General features: G+C 34.1%; 2 protein-coding genes across 2 annotated transcripts; one reads left to right on the top strand and one right to left on the bottom strand.

Annotated features, from left to right (window-relative positions):
• The first annotated feature begins 1218 nt into the window (after positions 1-1218).
• LOC120343479 (uncharacterized) lies at positions 1219-11690 on the top strand. The gene is made up of 13 exons (XM_039412670.2): positions 1219-2764; positions 3189-3292; positions 3476-3574; positions 4430-4633; positions 5463-5561; positions 5795-5893; positions 5983-6081; positions 6546-6678; positions 8770-8933; positions 9698-9793; positions 10020-10235; positions 10740-10899; positions 11195-11690. Exons 1-13 carry the CDS (start codon positions 1249-1251, stop codon positions 11251-11253), a joined length of 3048 nt encoding a protein of 1015 aa, XP_039268604.2. The 5' UTR covers positions 1219-1248; the 3' UTR covers positions 11254-11690.
• On the bottom strand, positions 11493-23225 carry LOC120343485 (protein fem-1 homolog B-like). Its single transcript, XM_039412677.2, has 15 exons — positions 22967-23225; positions 22511-22651; positions 21676-21826; positions 20288-20423; positions 19177-19255; positions 18655-18776; positions 18005-18113; positions 16281-16378; positions 15835-15956; positions 15558-15642; positions 14684-14800; positions 14361-14575; positions 13958-14050; positions 13390-13501; positions 11493-12859 (listed from the first exon to the last, which is right to left on the bottom strand). Exons 1-15 carry the CDS (start codon positions 23133-23135, stop codon positions 12599-12601), a joined length of 2010 nt encoding a protein of 669 aa, XP_039268611.2. The 5' UTR covers positions 23136-23225; the 3' UTR covers positions 11493-12598.
• Positions 23226-23258: the final 33 nt, after the last annotated feature.

Here is a 23258-nt window from a genome sequence, read left to right as displayed (position 1 = left end):
TCGGTACCACAGATTATTCACGGCCCGCACTCGTCAGAATATCCACTTTCCGATTGATGTGACAATTTTATTTACATAAAGTAAGAAAATAAAGCATATGAAGCGGGCACTAATACTTCACGACTGAAAAGAATTAAATAGACTCGTTTAAATTCCTTCAAGGCACTCCTAAAATATATTGTTCTCGTGTTTGTTCGAACAGGATAAGCTTCTAGACTGAAAAGGGATTCCGCCAACGACAAGTTTGTTTGCCTGCAGTGATAAGACATATACGAGGGCAACAATGTAGTTCAAAGAATATGGTTCACAATGAAGAAAGTGTAAACTTAGGTGTTTCGTAACGAATCGTAAAAGAGACAAATAAATACAAGTATATATACCAAATATTATTTTTCGCTCTTCAGTCTCGTTTTCTTCTTGTGGGATTCGCAACAAATCACAAACGGGATAAACCATATACAACCAGGATCAGACAGGCGAGTCTGTCAGGCGAGGAATAGTTCAAACTTGGTACATGGACGAATTCACTCATCTAGAAAGTAGAAAGAATTTTCACAGCTCAATCGTTTCATAATTGTAGTTACAAATAAAATTTTATATCGCTATTTATAGTTATAACGAAGAAATCACTGACTCAAAACAAAACTGCATAACTTATGCAGGAATACTTTGTTATAATATTTTCAGAATATTTTTATTTCGAATCTAGTTACGATATTTGAATTTTACTCACATAAGGGAAAAGCTTTTGGAACACCAGACAAACCTCTCATCGTGACAGTTATTGACGACCTTTTTACAAGTAAACTGATTTACTCGACTTCAGAGTGCTAAATCTTTTCCGGAATTTAGCTCATATTTTTCACATTCTGTGATTCTCTATTTGTGGGAATACAAAAAGCGCAATATAAGTCCATTTGGGAATAGGCTACGATTGTAGGAATGAAGGTATTAGTATACCATAATCGTAGTCACAATCGTCACATTTCATAGGCATGCGTTCCACTTTACTTAATCGGGTTCGTCCTTGTTTAGATTTATAAAATTTACTTCATATTTAAGCAAAACAATTTGACAACGCAACGCAAATACGTTGTCAACAGTCTGGAATTGTATAATATGTCTAATTGTTCACGAAAGCACAATAAAATTGCATGCATAAACGCTTATAGAAAATACCCCTAACCAGCTCTTGAACCCATTGAATTTTGAATGCAGAAGTACAAGATTGACGACAATATTGAGAGAATGTCGTCAGCATCGTCGTCTATCACGTATCGAACAAACGACGAAAATCACAGAACAGTTCCAATCCGTGATTTTCGAAAATTGTCCACTCGGAACGGCCGCCACAGACAAACAAACGAGGAAGCCTACGCCGCCGAAATACATACAGCCTCAAGCGCTAAAAAGACAGACGACGACTATCTGCTGAATAGTTTACTTAGTCGTGAAAGTCGAAATATTGATGCACCTGGTTCGGATTCAGCAATCAAGCACAGAAATAAAAGATACGGACATTCGGAAAAGGAATATTTTTCAGCAAACAGTGAAAGTGATAAGAGACCGCAACGAGATACGTATGAAAGTGGTTTCGTTTCTGATGAATACAAAGACACAAACGAAAGTATTGAACGGGGTCTTCAGAATGAGTTGCTCAGAGTAGACGTGGAAGATCGCTTCTCGTTATCTTCTGTTAGCACCGTTGCATCACGGTCTAATCGTTCTGACAGAACAAGCACATACAAAAACTACAATCGGGAAGTTAATCGAAAAAAAACCGCACAAGATCACGATAGCGAAAGTATATCAGAAATTCGTTCAGAAAGCGGTTTGGAAGAAGAACGATTCCCTACCTATCTATCCGCGAACTACAATGTTGCAGTAGATCAGAGTGACACCCAGAGCTGGTATTCTGAAATAACTTCAAGTAGTCTTCCTAAATCTGCAAAATACCACCAAGTACAAAATTCCAATAGAAATTTTGGCGGCAAAATTCCTACGTTTTCTGCTGTATCAGCGCCCACACTTGCATTAGGAGATTTAGAAGGCGAAAGCAGCATTCATTCAGAAGCTGAAAACCGGCCACAAATACCTCATAGACACCAAGAAATAGATATGCGAAGCGTCAGACGTGTGAGCAGTAGATCTAGAATAAAACAAGCCCAATCACCTCTAAATGTAGAGGAATCTCCTATTGACAACAGAGTAAACAATAATTACACAAAACAGAGGCATTCTTATGAGCAGGACAGAAGACATGCTTACCATAAATCACAAAACTCACAGCGTCGGAGTTTACCGGAAAGCCAGCAGCCCAGATTTCACCATACCACCTCTACACGATCCAGTTCTCTATCTGAAAAAGCATATTATCCAAATTCCCACTCATCCACCAGAAATACTTCTGAATCAGAAGATAGTTTCAACCAACGTAAAAAATCCAATCACTCTGACAGATCAATGCAAGAAGATATATTGAGATTGGGAATTGTTGATGAAAACAAACCTATGACAACACCGGAATCTCTTGAAAATGCACCAATCACAAAATCACCCAGACCTTCAATTCATTCACGAAAATCATCTGGTCATGGATCTCAGACCTCAAGAGCAGGATCTCGCCTGTCAATTCAAAAAATTGATATGGGAGACACAGACTCTATTGGTTCAGCTACCAGTGTTATTCTTCGAGCAGAATCTCGAGGAAGCAAATCAAGTGGAACACACTCTGTTAACATGGTAGATCCCGATGAGGAAATATGTGAGTAGAAACTTAATAATGATAATGAAAAACTTTAAATATACACCAAATCTTATCTATTCCTTTCACAAATGTAGGCGGTTTGATTTTTGACCCACTGTTAATTCTAATGTACATAGATATATAGCTAGAAATAGAAAAATACAACTTACCGTAAGTATTTATGAGATTCATGTTTGGGTGGCAAGTACGGAAGGATTGAAAATGAATCAGAGTACTGAAGTATGTGAATCATTTGGACTCCTCATTCTGGGAATGAAGGAAGTGTGTTTGATTGGAATATTCCCATTTTTGGGATTTAATATTGCTATTTCATGCCACTTTGATAACTGGCTGGGATGATTAATATGCAAAATGACGCACAACCTAATTTATTTGAAACTAACTTGTGACCTCAATTGTTAAATTATATATTCTATTTCAGTGGTGGGAGATGAAAAAGATCTGCATTCAGCGGCAAGACGAGGAGATTCAGAAACAGTAGATGAATTACTGGAGCTTGGAACTGACATCAACTGTCGAAATGAGGTAATAAATATACAGTCAACAACATCATTAATTTTTAACATTTTATTAGTTGACTGATTTTTAGTATTTCAATAGTATTCAATCTCTAACTCTGAGTGACATATCTTAGGTATTGAGTTTCTTTTAATTAATTCACAGTATTTTTGGAAAATTTCTTCTCATTTCTGTTATTCATTGTTTCAGACGGACCGCACACCAATACATTGGGCTGCTGGGAATGGACATGTTTCTGTGCTAAAAATATTACTTGAAAGAGATGCCAACATAGAAGCTGCCGATAAGGTAATTTCTTAAATCAAGTAGTGAATCACTTTCCTGATAACTATTCACATTCTATAGATATCACTGACGATCTGCTGTACCACTGCCTTGTTCGCAGCGAATAGTGTGGATGAAAAATAAATAATAATTCTTATAAAATTTATTTCTAAAATCACCTTTTTTGCTAGATAATTTTTTTTATAACAAGGTGTTTTATAAATACCGAAATATAATTCACTACTGCAACAGCCTTGTTCAGAGTCAAGATGTGAAAACAACTCATAAAAAATCTAAAAAACATAATCATTTTTTACTTAATAACCAGATTTTTTTGCAATAGGCTCAAAAAGCACTATTTTCGCTTGATTTTGACTGTGGGAAGTTAGTAATGAAAGAGATTTAAGAAACAATGAATATTGGAAAATATCTGTACATTCCTTCAGTTGAAGTATACATACACATACAAACAATTGGGCAAAAAAATCAACCCTTTTTTTTGAACAAGTAATCAACATTTTTCTACAAAGTTCACTCAAACCAGGGAAAATACACCCAAAGCAAATTTTGCAATACTGCGGTAGTGTGTGTAACAGGTTATGGTTAGGCACTAATTTTATACCAATTTTCCTTATTTTATTTCTTTTACGAGTTTGGGGACTGTCTGTGTTAGCCAAGTAAATATCCCCCATGCCCATAGGTTTCAGTCCCTTTACACAACTTGATGTAAAGGAGGCAAACAAAATTAGTTACATCCATATTCGCTCACACACTTCTGGAGCGTTGATTTTGCAACATTTTGTTATAGGTTTCTCCCCAGCTATTTTGTGTTGTTTTTTCTCTATGATGAATTAATTAATTTTTTCCTTACCTTAACAGTTTGGAATGAATGCACTTCTATGGGCATCATGGTTCGGTCACAAAGTATGCGTCGAAATGCTTCTTCGAGCTGGTGCAAAATCCACTGCCAAAAACAAAAATGGATTTAGTTTTCTACATTGTGCAGCACAGAATAATCACATTATGGTGGAACATATATTAACAGAAGATCTTCAAGAATTTGATAGAAATATTACAGATGATGTGAGATCTTATATGTGATATATTATATACAGATATTTATTATGTACAAAATGTTAATATACTACATATACACCCTACAGATAAGAATTTTTTTTTATTTATTTATTTCAGGGTATTTCCATTTATTTATTTTTTTAAACTGAATTCAGTTTAAATCATACCACAGACACAAAAACTTAATAATTAGTAATAATTGAATAAGATAAATCAGCTTAACAAAGACTAATATTGACAAGTTTATGAATTGAGTATTCTTATAGATTTTCAAATATACATGGCAATCATTTATTCACATTGTATCAGTCGATGTAGTTAACAGAGTGGAATATGGAACTTAGTGGTGCAAGCTAAAGAATATTCTGAACCACCTTGAAAAATACATGCTCCATTTATTTGCTTCCCATATCCACCTACTCTGTAAACACAGTACCGCCTTCCAATGTCAACAGAGATTGTGTTTACTTACCGTAAATATCAATTGTGTGAATAGACGCAATTGCCAACAATAAAGGCTAACTTAGATGACATTTTTTGACCTTAATGAAAATAAGCTTCAGAATTTTGTTTTCCTCAAAATAAATTCTTCATGAATATGACATCATTTTGATAGATAATAGTAAATTTTGAATATATAAAATGTAATTTTTGAATTCATTAAGTATTGAATTAGAGAAACAAGCTATATGATGTAATGTTACGTAAGCATTAATTCTGAGAATTGTTTATTCGTAAGTCTGGAAGCTGATATATTAGAACCTTGTTATGCACAAAGCATGAAATATTCATTAAAATTATTTTTCATCTCATTCAAGTTCATATTTTGATGCAGGCGGGAAGAACATGTTTACATGTTTTAGCTAAACATGGAAGAAAAGAAATGCTTGAGACGTTTATTGCACTTCAGTGTGACGTAAACGCCAAAGACAAGGTGAATGGACAAAACTCAATAAAAAAAAAGTTGAATAATAACAATAATTACCATTTACCATATGACAATTTAAGCATTGTCTTTCGGTATCTAATCTATCTGTATTTAAATAAATGCTCTGTAGATAGACATACTCATTCTTTTTTAAAAAATACATAAATACAATATTTGAATAAAATTTGTTGTTTGCTATCGGCAGTATCTTGTCATTACAAATTTCCATCCTATTTCAGGCAGAGAACACACCTTTGCATCTCGCAGCTAAAAATGGATTCCCTGAACTACTTTCAATTTTAGTAAATGCTGGAACGAATATAGAAGAAAAAAATGCAGTAAGTACCCATTGATCATGCCCTTATGCTTTCTGTATTTTTTCCCAATTATCATAGTTCTATTCACATACCGGGTCTCATATTCCTAGGATAATAAAACATCACTGCATCTTGCGGCCGAAGAAGGCAAGACTGAAGCTATTGAAGAGCTGATAAGACTTGGTGCAGATGTCAATGCAGAAACTGAAGTACGGTCACTTCCATTCATTTAAAAAAAAAAAATTAAAATTAGACATTCACAAATACTCATTTCTGTATAGCATGAATGTTGCTGGTTTATAACATGTACATATTTATTTCTAGCACTTTGTATGTTTTTTAACTTCATAAAAATGCATACTTGGGGAAATTACATACTTAATTTTGAGGTGTGACACCATACTTCCCTCCTTACTTTAATATACCAATTGTATTTGAATATCCATAGAGTGGTGTTGATCCACTGGTGTATCTACCAGTGTAGATGGTCAGTCGAATACATTTTTATAAGTTACAAATGATTTCATCGCTACCCCTGAATTTGGTAAAATCCCCCAAAAATGAAAATTTTGTACCCCCCCTGAACATGTTAGAGACCTTCATTTGTCAATAGCACTCATATTGCTAATACCATCGCATATGCATTTCAATAAAACTAATAATATTTTTCAAGGACGAAGTTTGCCCGCTGCATCTAGCTGTATCGGGAAGGCACGAAGAGGCCACTATTGCTCTCATAAATGGTGGCGCTGACGTTGATGCAGGAAACAAGCATAACCAAACACCATTCCATTATGCTGTTATAGGTAAGAACAGAGCATAAGACATTTATACATTTACAAGAATATAGTTTGACTGAGGTTAAAGTGACTGAAAAAGATTATGTTCAAGTTGATTTATATGTTTTGATGTAGATTGTACTGGGTGTGCGACATTATAAACATTCATGAATAATAAAAACATGGCTAGACAAAAGCTCACTAATGGCATAGTGCGGCATGACATCAACAGGAATGAGATAAGGTATCAATGAAAAGACCGGATGAAATGCCATCGACAGAAAACATAAAATTGGGTTTGAGTCAACACAAGAAGCAATTGTTTTCTGAAATGAAGTGACATATTTTCATAGGAATGGAATTATGTAGTACTTTTAATATTAATGCCATGCCTTTACAATAATTAAAAGGTAAGGCCATATTTATGGCCTGATTATTTTAAAATACACATGACACAAAGTTAGTACCTTTTTTTCTGTGATTTCATTAATGGAAAATCCAAAGATTTCAAAAAATTGTAAATCACAAGTGGTGTTTCACTATTCTGGATTAAATAATTAAACTAAATACTAAATTTGCGCCAAATGGTTAGAGTAGGCATATGAATTGGGATTCTTCTGATTGAGACAAGTGCGGTACAGTTTTTTTTTTTGTGGACAACTCATCATAATTAAGTGAGTGAGATGCCTTGCCTGTTCATTTCTTTTCAGAAATTCTGGCTCTGTACTTGACTTCTTTCAATAATCATTATTATTCGAATTTTTTTTATGCTATTACCAATTAATGTTAGGCCTAATCATGGGTGTCGCTGCTCGATAACTAGTATCGGTTCATCACGCCTTCCTCCACCCTGGTATTGACAAAGTGTATTTCATGCACTTGGGGGAACTACTGAGTACCACTGACTGTAATACTCAAACTAAAATATTTTTTTGAATGTAAATTACAAATAGAAATTTGGCATATCTATCGTTTATTTGTCTGTGACATATATATTTGTAGAGATTGCCCCACTCAGATTTGCGTCATCTTTGTCAAAGACTCGAGTTGTTTGAGTGACATGAATTGACTCAAACCTAGCAAATCATCAGCGAGACTCTAATTAAGAATCAAGGCTGATTTTTGAAGCACACTCTGCCACATGGCTCATTGATAATTCACAGCTTCTTGTAGAGAAAGCTTGAAAACAGCAGTGTTGAAACTTAAATAATTGTTGACAGTTTTGCTAACACCTGATTAATTCCCTGTTTGGTTTTCAGGATAATCTTGTTTAAAGTCATTGGTGTCAATATGAGTTTCCTCCATGCATTTAATTTGAAACTCAAGATTTAGAAATTTCTAGGAATTGCATAGTTGATGACTCATGTCGCGATGTTTAGCATTGAAGATAATAAGCAAAAACCTAAAAACCATTACAGAATTGTGACCTCAAAATCTAAAATTAATTTTATGATCTGATGCATGAAATATGACTATGAATTTTTACATAGTTGCTGTAGGCTAACAATAAGGTGATATCTGTATGTCTTGAAACGATTAAAAAAATATGACATCAATTATAAGAAGTTGGCCTTTTCATAATTAGGCACATTTATAAATCATTTTTTTCATGCAATGAATTTTACAAGGAGCCTGCCGTTATTATGTGTATCTTTTTTATCCCAATTTAGTTATTTATAGGAAATGAGTTTTTCGTTCGTATTGATCGCTAAAAAAAGTAAATATGTTGACTAAGCTGGAAATCAGTAGTTTAATTAGGATAGCCCGAAGGTGATTACTTTTGCATGTTGATGTTTATTAAGAACGGATGTGGGTGTTTAAGAAGAAATATTGGAGATTAAAACTGTAATATTGACTTCTTTGCCTCTGGCTGGCAATATCGGTTAAGCATTGGTGTTATAAACATTTCTTGGATTTTATCACCTGTAACAAATTCAGTTTGAGGCCATCTACTGACAGAGTAAATATATGAGCAAACAGCTAAAAAATAAAACAAGGACGTTATGAATGTTTTCATTAACACTGTGCTATTTTTGTACTTATTGGAATGCCACAATGAATAATATTTCCATTTTCTCACTGTTACTTCACTTCACCATTTTATATTGTTTTTTACAGCAAACAAGACATCTATTGTACAAATACTGGCCATGCACAATGCTGACGCTAATGTTCAAGATGCAAGAAGAGAAACTCCATTGCATTTAGCAACGGAGAATGGATATTATGAAATTACCGAAATTTTACTCCACTGTAATATGAACCTTTCATTAACAGATCAGGTAAATATAAAAATAATTAATTCCCTAGTAGAACGTGACAACAGTGAATGACATTTTTTACTAACAGTGAGAAGGTTGTTTGGGTGGTCTGTTATAAATATGGCATCATTCCCCATTCAATATATTCAATTCAACATCATTTTTAAAGGCTATATAACTCTTTTTTTGAAAAAAATTCCGGCATTACGTCGTTACGCTGGAGTGCCTCATGTTAAGGTCACCGTTATATATCATCTAATTATATCTTAGATTAGGCACGAGTTAGTACCTTTTACTCTGAAATAGGACAAAAAGGATTAAGAAAGATTAAGAAAGATTTTAATTCAATAGGCATGACGGTCAAGTCTGTTCTGTGACAAGGTTTCAATTCAAACATCACAGACATTGGCATGTGTTAGATTTCACGATGTCATATTTTGTATATATATTGCTTATTTTGTATTAGTTACTATGATGTCATATTGAATTTTCGATGTAATACCTTGAAAGCAATTAATTAGTGGCTACTTTTATCTGGCCTTGTTCGGAGCAAAAGGCAAATACAACTTTATACAAAAAAATATTTGTCCCTCCCCCCTAATTTTCAGCTGGCTACGCTCTTGGCACCAGGTCCACCTTGGTATGCTAAAGAAATATATGTCCCACATGTATAAATTGGAGCCAAATAGAAACCCTAAATATACATTTCTGTTGATATTGTAATTGAACTTACTAAACCAATGTTTATATGCGCATTATGATTGATTGATTGGTTCTCTTCACAGAGAGGCAAGACCCCACTAGATGTAGCTGCGAGGGGGAGTTATATTACAATTGTTGACATGATATTGAAGGCTGAACGACATCATTTGTATCTAAAGGTGAGAGATTTCCTCGTCCTTAATTGATTTATATATATCTGAATGTTGACCTATATAACTCTTGAACCATATTGAGTCAACATCGAAAGAGTCTTCTAGATTTATATGTTTTGTAACCGGCATTTTGATTTTTACCTACGGTAGCCTACATGGTCAATCGACCTGAGGTTTGTTTTTGTCTGCAACTCTTTTAAACATTCAGATAATTTAGACACTTGTGTTTCAGTCACCACATAATCAACTGAACAACGGTCATCCACTTGACAATAATGATTTTATGGATGATGTACTTGATGGTCTACCACAAGATGTTTCATTCAAACCAGATAATTCCGCAGAAACACAACATATACGAACAATTTTATATAAACTTGCCACAAAATATTTGAAAAAGGACGAGTGGAGGAAACTAGCGTTCCAGTGGGGATTCACCGATTCTCAGGTATAATTCTATATCAGATATTTTGGGCCATGTTCACAACACGATGTAGGTAAGTACTTCTAGTTGGCGTGGCACAAGCATTTTTGCATATGTTATTCCTAACCCCCACCTGAATATGCCATTCAAAAATTATGTCACTACGACGTCACAGTAACGTAATAAAGCCCTCCAAACTATACTAATTGTCATCCAAGACGCGCAGACGATCACCCAAAATCGAGCAAGATGTCATTTCGGGCGATCGTAGCTATACTTTGGCAAACTCTGTGACGTGATCGTGAGGTCGGAGTGACGTAATCATTGGATGACGGAGCTAGGTGGGGGTTAGGAATAACATATACAAAAATGGTTGTTCCACGCTAAATAGAAGTACTTACGTCGCTTAGTGAACCTGCGCCGATATTTGAGATGACGCAGGCAACTTCGCTGAGAGACATCGAAGCTGCTTTTATAGAAAGTATTAAAATCCAACAAATTTTTAAAGCAATTAGTTCTATTATCCAGGTACAGGCCATTGAAGAACAATATACTGGTGAACGAAGCTATAAAGAGCATGGATACAGAATGTTACTCATATGGTTAAATGGTTGCATACTTAGACAAGAAAACCCTGTTCGTTCATTATTTGAAGGGCTTGTAGCAATTCAAAGGAGAGATGTGGCAGGTAAACTGATTATTATTCACAAGTCTCAGCGACACCTCGCACTGCAGGTTGAAAAATTCTCCCAACCGGTCTAGCACTTGTTTGTCACTGCATCCCCCAACCTCTAAATCTGTCCAGAACAATCAGTTATTCAGATAGCCAGTCGACCAAAATTGGCGGACAAACAAGGCATAAACACCATTTTTTATTGTTTTTATATCAAGCTACTTTTATATTAAACCCAAATACAATTACCCAGAAAACTGCCCACTTCAGAGTGAGAGTTATAATTATTAACAACATGTATTTGTTACAGAGACAATCCGATCAAAGGCAAACTCACTTCCACCAGAAAAGGCATGCGTTATATCATGACAGGGCAACCAAAAGCACGACATCCAAATACCTTCGGTTTGATATAGCTGTGCAAATCCTTTCACTTCATATACTCATCCACAGTATACTAACTAGACACAGGATGTTTAATAATCCTAAAGTCAACTTTCTCACTTATTTCTTTAGCTTGACCGTCTTATTGTGTGTATATAAATTAAGTTCTTCCAAAAATCTTGCTAACTTATATATTTTCTAGCCTGAAATATAACACATTATAATTGCATGAATATCTTATTTATTACGCTGGAAGATAAACGAGGTCAGCACAGTGAATACTCACCAGCGATAAAGATAAAATAGAAGAGCAGATTATTTAAAAGGCAATAAATAGAGTAGGTACCTTACCAACCAGTAAAGTCAATTAAGTCAACTTTTTCCACCAAGAAGAATTTTGTTTTGTTATTGCTGTAGTTTTTTAACAAAACCATAATGCCTCTTTATGCACACATTTTGAACTGTACAAAAGAGACAGTGTGACTGGTAGCTAAGGATCCATTAAAGATTGAACAAACAAAGTCGTTTTTATTATAGTGAGGGAGAAGTTTGATGGAAAAGGTTGGGAACCCCTGATTAGGCAATTTGGGAATAGTGTTTGAACTGCAAAATAATGTGTGAACTTGTAGAAAAGATAAAACGAGGTCGCGCTCGTCAACAATGGCAGTAAAATTGGCACAATACCGCTGAAGAGATGAAGCAATTCAAAAAATAAATCAGAATGTATGAATCAGACTTAGTTCAGAAGTTTACAAACAATTTGTCTGGATTGGCTAAGGGGATTGCTAGCCACTTCATTTTATCTCCATGAATTTTAGCCACTGGCTTTGAAAATTCACAATCTATCAACACTGTGAATTTTACAGTTTATACGCTCATGCTTTTGAAATGGAACTATTCGGAAAACATACAGGCTTCAATTGCTAATTAGTAAGAGATGTCAGAAGTGTGCCTGATTTGACTTGTTGCCGTCTTGAATTTTTTTTAATTTGAACAAATTCGGCTTGAAATATTATCATATAGAAAATTTCTATTTAATGGTAACTAAATTTTTCCCTGCATATAATGAATAGAGTCAAGTGAGCATGGTGGCAAGTGGAGCCTACCAGTTAAAATGATAAACTAACTGTGTTAGCATCTCGGGTTCAAATCCTGGGTGTAATAACTTGGGGGGCAATGCCAATTCTTCTGGCCGTTTTAAAAAATGACAGCTCCTTACATATTGTTAGATATAAGTGGCTTTTGCACATGGCCCTGTTCAGAACAAAATGCGGGAATAAGCGTCACATAAAAAAAGGTCCGCAAGTAAACCAGTAACACCTCATAACGGTCAATGCATTTCGATAAAATTTTCTAATGTTTTCGGTACTTGACCTATATACGGTATATCATGTTTTCTGATGACACGAGCTGCAAAACATGCCAAAGACCAGTTTGATTCCTTTTTTAATATAATTTCTGCTACACCAGTTGTTGCTAAGTCCTGTGCAGATTGACGTTTTTTATTCCTTATGTCTGGATGTGCTCCAGCTTCTAGTAAATCAATAATTGCGGTGTGCAACGTCATGAAGTCACTGATGGGCTTGGCATACTGAAAATATAGAATATAGAATTATAATAGCAAAGGACAATATTCTAAAAACACCAGGGTATAATAGGGTATAACATGGTAGATATAGAAAAGGATTTTCATATTTATCCCTGAGTGAGTAAAAACCGCTGAGACAGCTTAATCATATGGAAAACCAAGGCCTATTTTCCAAATACCAGTCCATGCCAGGAATGAAATAGTTGACCAGTTATTTGTCTCAGATGCGATGCATGGGTTTGATGGTGTAAGCAGCCGTCAAGTGGACCACCCTAAGGCGACAAAGAATCTAGCAATCCTCTCGCATATAATTATCCTCCAGGGGTTTTCAAGCTGTGCTGAGTAATCAGACATGCGATAACAAGCGTGTTCCTAGCAATCAGCATGGTGCAAAAACCACCGACAAAACCATTTGATTAACAAGATAATTCACCATGAATTCATGAAATATTATTTTTTAGTTATTGATAGGTTTGTTGAATTATTTGTCTTCAAATAATCCAAAACCAATAAATTGTCAAATATTGAAATACCTGTACTATTAAATGAAGTGGAGTATTTCCTTTGTCACAAGTAGCATTTGGATCTGCACCACAAGATAACAGTAACCTTGCAACTTCAGAGTTGGGAAACGAACATACATCTCTGTCAAATAAAATGTGCTTGCTACACTTCACTTTAGTATTAAGACTCCATATAACATGGTAATGGGCAAAATTGAACTTTGAGTGATATTTTTCTTGTGAATTTATCGCTCCTTCACTATGAATAAGGAAGGAAGGATAGATGAAAGTACTTTTAATGGGACATTTTTGTTTTCGCTGTGAATCCATTGAGATAAACTAGTTATTATATATTAATAGGCAATGAGACGTTAAAGATAAATAAAGATGTGAATCCGCAACACAGATTTCCTAGATTGAAAAGCGACAATATAAAATACAAAACTTCTGTTTTTGGAGGCCCACGATAGATTAAAATGCCTATTCGAACATAGTAAATTTCGCTACTTTATGTCAAGTACATGTTCTAATCACCCTAGCAACTATGTCATTGCAAACTGAAGCAATAAAAATGCATTTATAACATACAGATACCCACTTGACATGAAAATCATCAACTGGAGTGGATTCGTCCAAGACAAGGTGCAATGGAGTACGATTATGTTGGTCTCTGAAATCCAGCATAACGAATCTAAATAATTGGGAGGTTTTAGTTGAAAGAGAATAGATACATGACCTCATTTATAAATGAAAATGAATGGTTGCAACTTAGAAAGAAAACAATTCAAATTATGAACATGGCGTATTCAATGTTGTTACATATGCATATAAATGTCATTTATAACCGTTATCATTAATATTATTGTATGCCCTCACAAAGAATAAGTTGAATAAAACATATTGAAAATGCAGATAGATATACACTATTGAAGTGCCGCAGTTTGACACCTGCATATACGTATTTTATTTAATAACTAAAACAATATTTTGCTATAACTTACTGATATGTTACTTTTCCACATTTATATGAATCTCCTCTTGATTTAGCTGATTTAGTGACAACAAGTAATAAATAAAGCATAACGTGCATATTTCCTTTTAATTGTGTCTGCAATGTATCGACTTTTTCTTCATCAGAAATAACATGAACCGATTTGAAAGACTTTTTGGACGAATGAGGTTTTGGGTTAGAATTTGGTAAATTTGGAATTTTTTTCTGCAAAAGATTAAACACTGTTCAAAACATTGTAAATTTACACAAATTTCAAATTGCTAATGAAAAATTTTTTCATGCAAAATAGTTGAGCAATGAGCATGACAGTACCTTTGCTTCTATTAGTTTTGTTCTAGTTCTTATAAGTTCAGTCAGACATGATTCCAGCACAGCAGCCAGAGCCTCCACATCTATCTCTTCCCTCAATAAAACCATTTGTGAAAATATCTGCAAAGAAGGAAAGTAAAAGCTTAATGTATATATATTATATACTATACTGAAGAAATATAAATAAGATTATTAAAAATAGTGTTTGACAATACCCCAAAGCAAAATTTCATTATGACTTCAGAGTTCAGACTTATATAACTCTTTTGCCATCACAGGTTAAACGATCTCCTGGTGGGTAGGGAATCGAAAATCGGAAAGGTTCCAGTTATTCTTAAAATAAGAGGTTCGTTCCAGTTGTGTTGTATTTTTGAATTAATTGACCATTCTCCAATGCGTTCACTATTATAACCTTTTAAAATCTGACTTTTTTTTTACATAACAGTGCATCATTGTGATATCTGATTAATTGTAATTTTAGTATATATTAGTTCCAAATAAATACTAATCCAATCGAATCAACACTTCTACAATTTTTCCGATTTGATGAAAATTCGTAATTGCAACAAACTATGTAAGTAGTGGTGGTAAAACGGTTAAGTGTTAGAAAGGATTGTAACATAGGATTTTTTAATACTCAATATAGTGGCAACAGTAAGACCTTTAAAGTGGGTAATTCCACTAAATGCCCAGTATCTGTAATAAATTGCCTCACTAAACTACTGATTATAATCACAGATCTCTTTGTGATAGAACTTTCTAGGCCCTCACTAACTCTTCTCAACTGATATACTATAAAATATTTATTGATAGGACAATATTGTTTTATTATACTGTGGTACCTAGATGATAAGAAAGAGCATGAAAGATAACAAACCTCTGCAAAACGAAGTAAATCTGCATGCGCCTCTTTTTTATTCTTTTGCTTTAAGTCCAGTGCACGTTGCCACAAACTGATGCTTCTGCATTAGGATATAAACTCTGAAACTAATATACCCAACAACATGAAATGGTAACAGCATGCACAAACCAATCAATTTTAATGAAGGAAAATAATTCGAGCCCTGCACAAAAAGTTTCACCAAGTCTGATAAGACATTATGCATGAGGCATGTCATCCCTGTATACTAACCTAGCAAACTAAGTATACTAACCTAGCAAACTGTAGACGGTCTGCATATACCGCTCCTCTGTATATGATGGGGTGAGGTACTTCAGGATTGTCAATGCCCAGAATTCTTTCCCTTACAATGAGAGACTCAATATGTAGGGCATCCTGTAGAAAATATTAGTTTCAAACAAAGATATGCTTAAAAACTCTACTGTAATAGTAACCCTTCCTGTGCAGTTAACTCACAGCACATATTTCAATGGTTAATGAGGTAACTGCGTCGATAATACTAAAATCGATATCAGATCTTGTTTCTAATGACAATTTCGAGAAATCAGCGTAAAAAATAAGAGCATTTTTGGGAAGGTCTGGGTTAAGGCTTTACTAGTTTGACATATGTTTTATTAATTATAATGATAGTTCAAAAATGTTTATGGTCTCATTATGAAGGATCATCATAAATGATCAGAAATTTAATTTTGTACCCACCAAGTCATTTGCTATTTCCTGAAGTTCTTCCTTCGTTTGACATTCTTTTCTGTTTAAATAGGCTGGCACAGGAGGAAGAATTTCTTTAGGAATGTTTTCTGTAAAATTCCATCCATATAATAAGAAGGTAGCTGAAAGCTTACAGATCCATCAGAAAAATAGTATGAAAGAGCGGATGAAATCGAAATAGAAAAGAAGTATTTCCAGATTTCAGGTAACTACTGAGACTTCAAGCAGGTGTGTGGAGCCAGATTCCTGCAAGTTTGCACTGGATTCAGGGTTGCAGTTTTTTAAATTTTCAAGCTGCCTATAGGCAAAGAATCAAAATTTTGAATTCACTGGAGTCGAAATACATACTTTCAATAATCACAAATAGCATGAAGTTCATTAAACGTTTTTAGGGTCTATTAAAGGAGGTTTTCATACATCAATGTTTTTGCTATCAGAAGTTGATTTTACTTCGAGCTTGGAGCTGGAAACAAAAAAATTTTGAGACCTGGAATTGGAGTCGTAATCAAATTTGAAGTTAATTGAAAATTTCCACAACACCACAGTCCGGCCTTCAAGTATTGTGTAATAAACACCACAATATACATCACAATTACTTAGAAAAGAAAACTTAAGGAATCAAAACAATTTGAAACATTCAAACTAAATTAACCAGACTATAGAACAGGGGTTCTCAACATTTTTCTGTTAAGTACCCCTCGAGTCACGAAACAATCAATGCGAACCCCCGGTAATCAGACACCGAACAAGATTGTGATATATTGACTAACAATTTATTGCAACACCAATTCATTGACCATATCTAACTGAATTAAATCGTCTTGTTGATATTACTGCCCTTATCGTCTGTCTAACTAATGAAATCTCAAAATCTCTCCCAAGTTTCAATAAGCGTAATCACGTTTCCAATGCTCGCAGCACGCTGTCTTTAGAGATTTCACAGTTTGTACGCAAAGCCTTGAATTTTACATTGTTGCGTCACAATCACAACAACGCAAGATCAGGGAAAATCTATGTTTCAATTGGCGTTTAGTTTCAATGGGCATGCATTTTCCTCTGGTAGTAATAAAGGATATTAACAAAACAGCAACATACAAAAACTTGACTGTCATCCAAGTACCCCTGGGAATCTTCTCGTGAACCCCTGCTATAGAATATCAAGCTATTTCAATATAGATTGTTCAGCCTCTTGTTAAAAAATCAACAAATAAATGAAGGTTTCCCCAATCCAGCCTCCGGCCTAGTTCATGATGTGATTCTTAGAGCACTATGAGTAAAAGTCCTTTACTCCGCACCATTCATGATGATTAGATTATTTTGAAGTAAATTGACTGTGATTTGTTTTAATTCATTGACTGTTATAAATTTATTCAATTGATTTAATTTGTCCAACTTTCTATTATTGAACATGATGCAAAAAATAACTGATGAAAACCCCAGCAAAATCTAGTATTTTCATAGAAGAGAAAAAAGCAACAAGTTTTTGAAGAAGGTACGGGTTTGGAGAGGGTATGTATTTTAACAGTTTGGGAACCAATGGGACTAAACAAAAAAATGTACTATAGTATACATCAATATTTGGGAATATTTAAATGAACAAGCAACTAATGTTTAGAGAACATATAAGATTTGATATATATATATATGCAATTAAATACTTTTAAAAATAGAAACGATGCATTATTGGATAGAATAATATTGATATATAAACAAACCTTGACTTCTCAATAGCATTGCCAAATAAAAATAATGAAACGTTTTATCAACATCATAATGATCTTTATCGTTAGCAAAAGATGCTCCTAGAAGTTCCAACAACATTATCTGAAAGAGAACAACAAAGCGACGAATGAGGATTTGTGACAAATGTAGAAATAATAATTTACGCTTTAGAATTGTGTGTACAAATATGGAGGTAACTAATTTAGTTCGCCTATTTTACATCAAATTGTGTAAACGGACTGTAAAACCTATGGGCAGGGGATATATTCATCTGGTTAACACAGACAGTCCCCGAACTCTTAATAGAACTAAAATGAGGAAAATCGGAATAAAATTATGGACCAATCCTAACCTAGTACACAAACTACGGGAGTACCCAACATTCTCCATTCTGTTTTCAATACAGTATTTTTTTATGTCTTTCAATCCAACCAAGGCACTGTTACCTATGGTTTAGGAAGGCCAGCTACTTCCTGGTTCGGCCATGTCTACTCAAACTATTATACCCCACATCAGGTGGGTGACCATGGGATTTGAACCAGAGTTTTTAATCAGCATTACCAACGTAATTAAGTCTAACACTTCAGCCAACAGGCCATTGCATCCCAATGTTGAAGAAAGATAAAGCTTAACAAATACTAACTTTCTCCTGTATGGTGACTTGAATAAGATTTGAAAAAAATTCTACCATCTCAGGATTGCAACTATCAGCAGCAGACATTGGTGCAGTCATTCTGTTTTCATTTCTAATATGTATATCACAACCTGCATTCGAAAAACAAACTTTTGAGTGGTATTGACGGGTAGAATATTTGGTAAACTTTCAAATGTATATCTGTAGACTGTACGGTACGGGTACAGCATTATTTCGCATCTGTACGGTGGTTCACATAACCATTAGTCAGTTAAGACTTCCTCCACCATCAAGACCATGCATCTGAAACAAATAACTAGCTAACTAATCTCACACCGAGATAAACTGGTAACCGGACGAAAGGCCGTGGTTTGCTATATCATTAAGCCGTCTTATCGGTTTTCCTCTCCCCCGGGATAAATATGTAAATCCTATCCTAAACTCAATCTTAATTTTTGTTGAGCAGTGAGAAAACTTTATAGTTTCTTGATTATAAAAAGATGAAAATTTTTATTCTGTTAAAATAATCACCTTTTTGTACTAATTCTCTAGCTACATCCAGTTGCGATCCATCAACAGAAAAATGCAATGCAGTTGCTTTACAATCATCCTGAAATGAAATTATTAAGATATTATACACATGATGCCTAGTTGGCTAAACCGGTTCCATTACATTTGAACCCACGTACATTTGAACCCATGACAATTTCACCTGTATGCTATTGCACCTATGGAATTTTTTTTGTTTCACGGATAGTTAAACCCATACTAACCCTAACCCATGGGTTTTAGCACCCGCATATAGATTGAACCCGTGGATATACGCATGGGTTCAAATGTACATGGGTTCAAATGTACGGTCACCGGCTAAACCGTATGTGATAAAGCCAAGATTAACCAATCATTCGAGGACCCCATAGAACAGGGGTCGGCAAACTTTTGTCGCTCGCAGGCCAAAATTAAGGGATGCAAGTCATTGGCGGGTCACACATATTTTCAGAAAGTTGAAAACCGAACGGATGATACTTTTTATAATAAAAATCAAGCAGTGATACATGTCTCGAATAGAATAAAGATTAATTCCTTATTGCATTGCATCTCAAAAAGTTTCATTTGAATATTTTCGGCACCATTGAAACCTTTGCACTTAGCATCAACTTTTCTGCGTTTTGTTGCCATTTGTCTAATTATAATTAAATTATAGGCTCATTAAACGAGTAATTGTGAATTTTGTACTTGTTAGATTATAATATAATTCAGTCTACACGTGTCTCACAATAAATTGTGTTACGTAAAGAAAATAATCGTCAGAGCAGCTGTTTTGTTACAATTATTCAGTGAAGCGTCGCGGGCCGGATTATATCACTCCGCAGGCCAAAGTTTGCCATAGACCTAGCAGCAGTTTACTTAACATGCAAATTTCCATTGTGACGAGAAATGGAATACCATTATTCAATTTCAAATACCGGTACATCATAAAATCCAGCAAAAAATTGAAAATGTTTTTTTAAACTAAAAACCATTTTTGCGAGCCTAGCCAAAAACGCATTAATATGTAAATAATTATTTATATAGCTAACTTCAACATTTTTGATACAGCCTTTCACATTATGAATAATTATGATCTGAAAGCATGATTTACCTGAACATTGGGATTTGCTCCATTGTCAAGCAGATATTCAACAATTTGTATATGACCACGATATGACGCAACCATCAGACATGAATTACCATACAGATTGGATATTTCAACATCTGCTCCACTTTCGATTAAAAATCTGTAGATATAGTTTTATTTTTCAAACATGAGTTGTATATTATATCAAAACTGTATATGTATAGTGCTGTCGATTGGTATTCTAATGAGCTTATGCTTGCTAACCACAGTGTGTTATTGTGTGTGCTTGAAATAAAGAAGTTAAATTTTTTCAAATTTATTATACTCCGCGTTTCTTATTTGATATGATATTGATACATGTTTTAGTGTATCTATATCATAAGTTCTTTACAATAGGAGTTCCCACCATATTTAACCACGCACTCTTTTCAGAATAATTATCAGGCCCCAAATTTTTTAGGGCCGGACCCACTCATATAATTCTACCAAATTACACAAATATCAGTTAACAACTAACACTCAGTTTTGATTACCATGTAGTAAGTAAATCAATATACTGTGCGTAGAGGGTACAGATACAGTATAGCAGAGGCACATAAACAGTTTGCAACTGTTTTTCCTGAAAAATCAAATGTTATACATACAATCCAATAGACATCTGACATCCTATATCAAAACGCTTAATTCGATATGCAGTTTTGTAAGTGGTTATCTAATTATGTGCCATTTCTAGTGCCCTTGCAAACCTGTGTAACCATTTCACAGACCCAATGCTTTAAAACAATTGAGTACAATATTTAAGCGGGTACTAGCTACTAGGATGTTGTGTACTGAACTACAAGACCTTTCTCCTTAGCTACTTTTTACTTCGGAATCGTATGTGGCCGTTGTCACAAGGATGCTTGAACGAGATAGTATTAAAATGATAAATATGAATAACATAATCTCTATCTATGACAAAAGCACAAATATACTGACCCCAGACAAATATACTTGCTATTTTGTGAGGAGAGATTATGTTATTGAACACAAGTGTACGTACCTATGAATCACTTTGTTATTATGTTGTTTTTGTTAGTATTTTCCTTTTTTCTTCTTGTAAAAAATCGCTTTTCTCATTATTAACTACTGCACCAATTGTTTTGCAATTTTCAGTGCTTAAAGATTGTATTTGCCGCTAGAAGACTATTACTTTTATTCATTTCATAAATGTCTGTGGGCTCTATGACATTAGTACTTTGTGTGTGATGATGTCATCAAATATAAAGGTAGTCTAGTCTAGTGTGCCAGATTGCATACCCGTACTACTTTGTTTTGACATTCATGTTCATTTATTTGAGCATAGCACTCTTGTTCTTATTTATCATAATATTTTGAATGGTTAAGAGATTCAACCGCCTGCATCGACTCACTGAACGAGCTGAAGGTTTCCACAAAAACAAGCAGCACGGAGAGGACTAGAGTTGGTTGCTGTACATGTATTTATCTTGGCGTCATGTTCTATCAACATCTTCACAATTTCATAACTTCCAATAGCAGCCGCACACCACAAAGGTGTTGCACCTGTGACAATGAACGAAGTTAAGTTTTTGCAAAACTATTTAGCAAATCGCATCTGCACAAAATAGTTCTTAGAATTGGACAAGGAGAATTTTAGAATACACATTCATAATCTTCCAGCGCGCTTTCATGCATATTATAAACTTTAAATTTTACAAACTTAAATATTATGTAGTTATGAGAAATATTTATTGAAAAAAGGGTACAAATGAATTAAGCTATAAGCAGAAAACAAAATCATTCTCAAAATTAGAATCACATATTACATTAAAAAGTCTGTTTCTAAAGTCCTGTCTGTTACAGTCTTATTTCAATTTTGTTATCAAGTCTGCTTTCAATATGTCACCAGGTTTGTTAGTTTAGGTTTAATATTACTTCATTTAATCAATACATCTTTTCATGCCCACCCTTATCGCCACTAGGCTCATCAAAGCCCATTTACCTAATTTAATACAAGAAGTTATGAACACCTTATATAAATATAAAGATTTTGTATCAGATAGCCTACATTGATTAATACAACAAGTATGGGTGATTGATAAACGCTAACAACAACATGTAACGTTTAGGCTTGAGAAAAATTGTTTTCTAGATATTGGCATCATAGACTGGGCCATATCGCACAAGTTTTATAATTAATATAACTTGACATTCATTAGAATCACACAATATATCATATTGAATCACCTTCAACCATATATCCATCAAAACTGACATTTCCTGTATGACATTTGTCATTTGGATTAATTGAAAACATTGTAAGAAGCAATCGAACAAGTTGAATATGTCCACTTCTTACACAAAGAAGAAATGGGCTGAATATTTGACCTAAATAATAAAATAATATTTTATTTTATTAAAATTGAAACAGTTTGGATTGAACATATAAATGACATATAAACTTTCAGTGATAAAATATCAAAACTTGCATTTAAGGTTACAAGAACTCTTGTTATGAGCTTATTAAATGATGTTCAAAGAATGCTATTTAAGGCATTTTGAGTCAAATTGTATAACAAAATTGTATGTATAAAACAATATGTAATTGTAATATGTAACAATATGTAAAATGTTTAGCCGATTTCCATCTAAAATATATAAAACTTCAGGTATTAAATGCATGAGTAGTCTAGTTTGACTTACAATTTTCATCAGTACTTTGCATAGTTAGAACTTCTTTTCTCCTTTTCTTGGGCATTTCTATCAAAGTAGCTGCCACCATTAACGTTTTTCCATTTCTACAGCCTTGAAGCAAGGCCTCAATTTCGGTTCCTTGTGCAGTCGATGATTCACCCATAGCTAAGAAATCCATTTTGTAACCGGCCCACAGGAAATATGTTTAGTTGAATATCAATATTAAATTACTAAGAATAAGTCCTAATTAAGTAGACATCATAAATAGGTATCTGTTGGAGTGTTGGATAGGTTATTAAAT

The sequence above is a fragment of the Styela clava genome, chromosome 3 (assembly GCF_964204865.1).
Source record: "Styela clava chromosome 3, kaStyClav1.hap1.2, whole genome shotgun sequence".
NCBI lineage: Eukaryota > Metazoa > Chordata > Ascidiacea > Stolidobranchia > Styelidae > Styela > Styela clava.
The sequence above is the reverse complement of the archived record's forward strand: the minus strand, read 5'-3'. Positions and strand labels throughout refer to the sequence as shown.

What these genes read in the sequence shown, in the direction of transcription:
- LOC120343479 (XM_039412670.2), top strand. Translation starts at nt 1,249, where the DNA reads ATGTCGTCAGCATCGTCGTCTATCACGTATCGAACAAACGACGAAAAT. An exon ending in ACGTAAACGCCAAAGACAAG is followed by an intron (nt 5,562 to 5,794) that starts GTGAATGGACAA and finishes ATCCTATTTCAG; the next exon opens with GCAGAGAACACACCTTTGCA. An exon ending in GACATCATTTGTATCTAAAG is followed by an intron (nt 9,794 to 10,019) that starts GTGAGAGATTTC and finishes CTTGTGTTTCAG; the next exon opens with TCACCACATAATCAACTGAA.
- LOC120343485 (XM_039412677.2), bottom strand. Translation starts at nt 23,135, where the DNA reads ATGGATTTCTTAGCTATGGGTGAATCATCGACTGCACAAGGAACCGAA. An exon ending in GACCGTCTACAGTTTGCTAG is followed by an intron (nt 15,643 to 15,834) that starts GTTAGTATACTT and finishes ATCCTAATGCAG; the next exon opens with AAGCATCAGTTTGTGGCAAC. An exon ending in CAAAACTAATAGAAGCAAAG is followed by an intron (nt 14,576 to 14,683) that starts GTACTGTCATGC and finishes AATCTTTTGCAG; the next exon opens with AAAAAAATTCCAAATTTACC.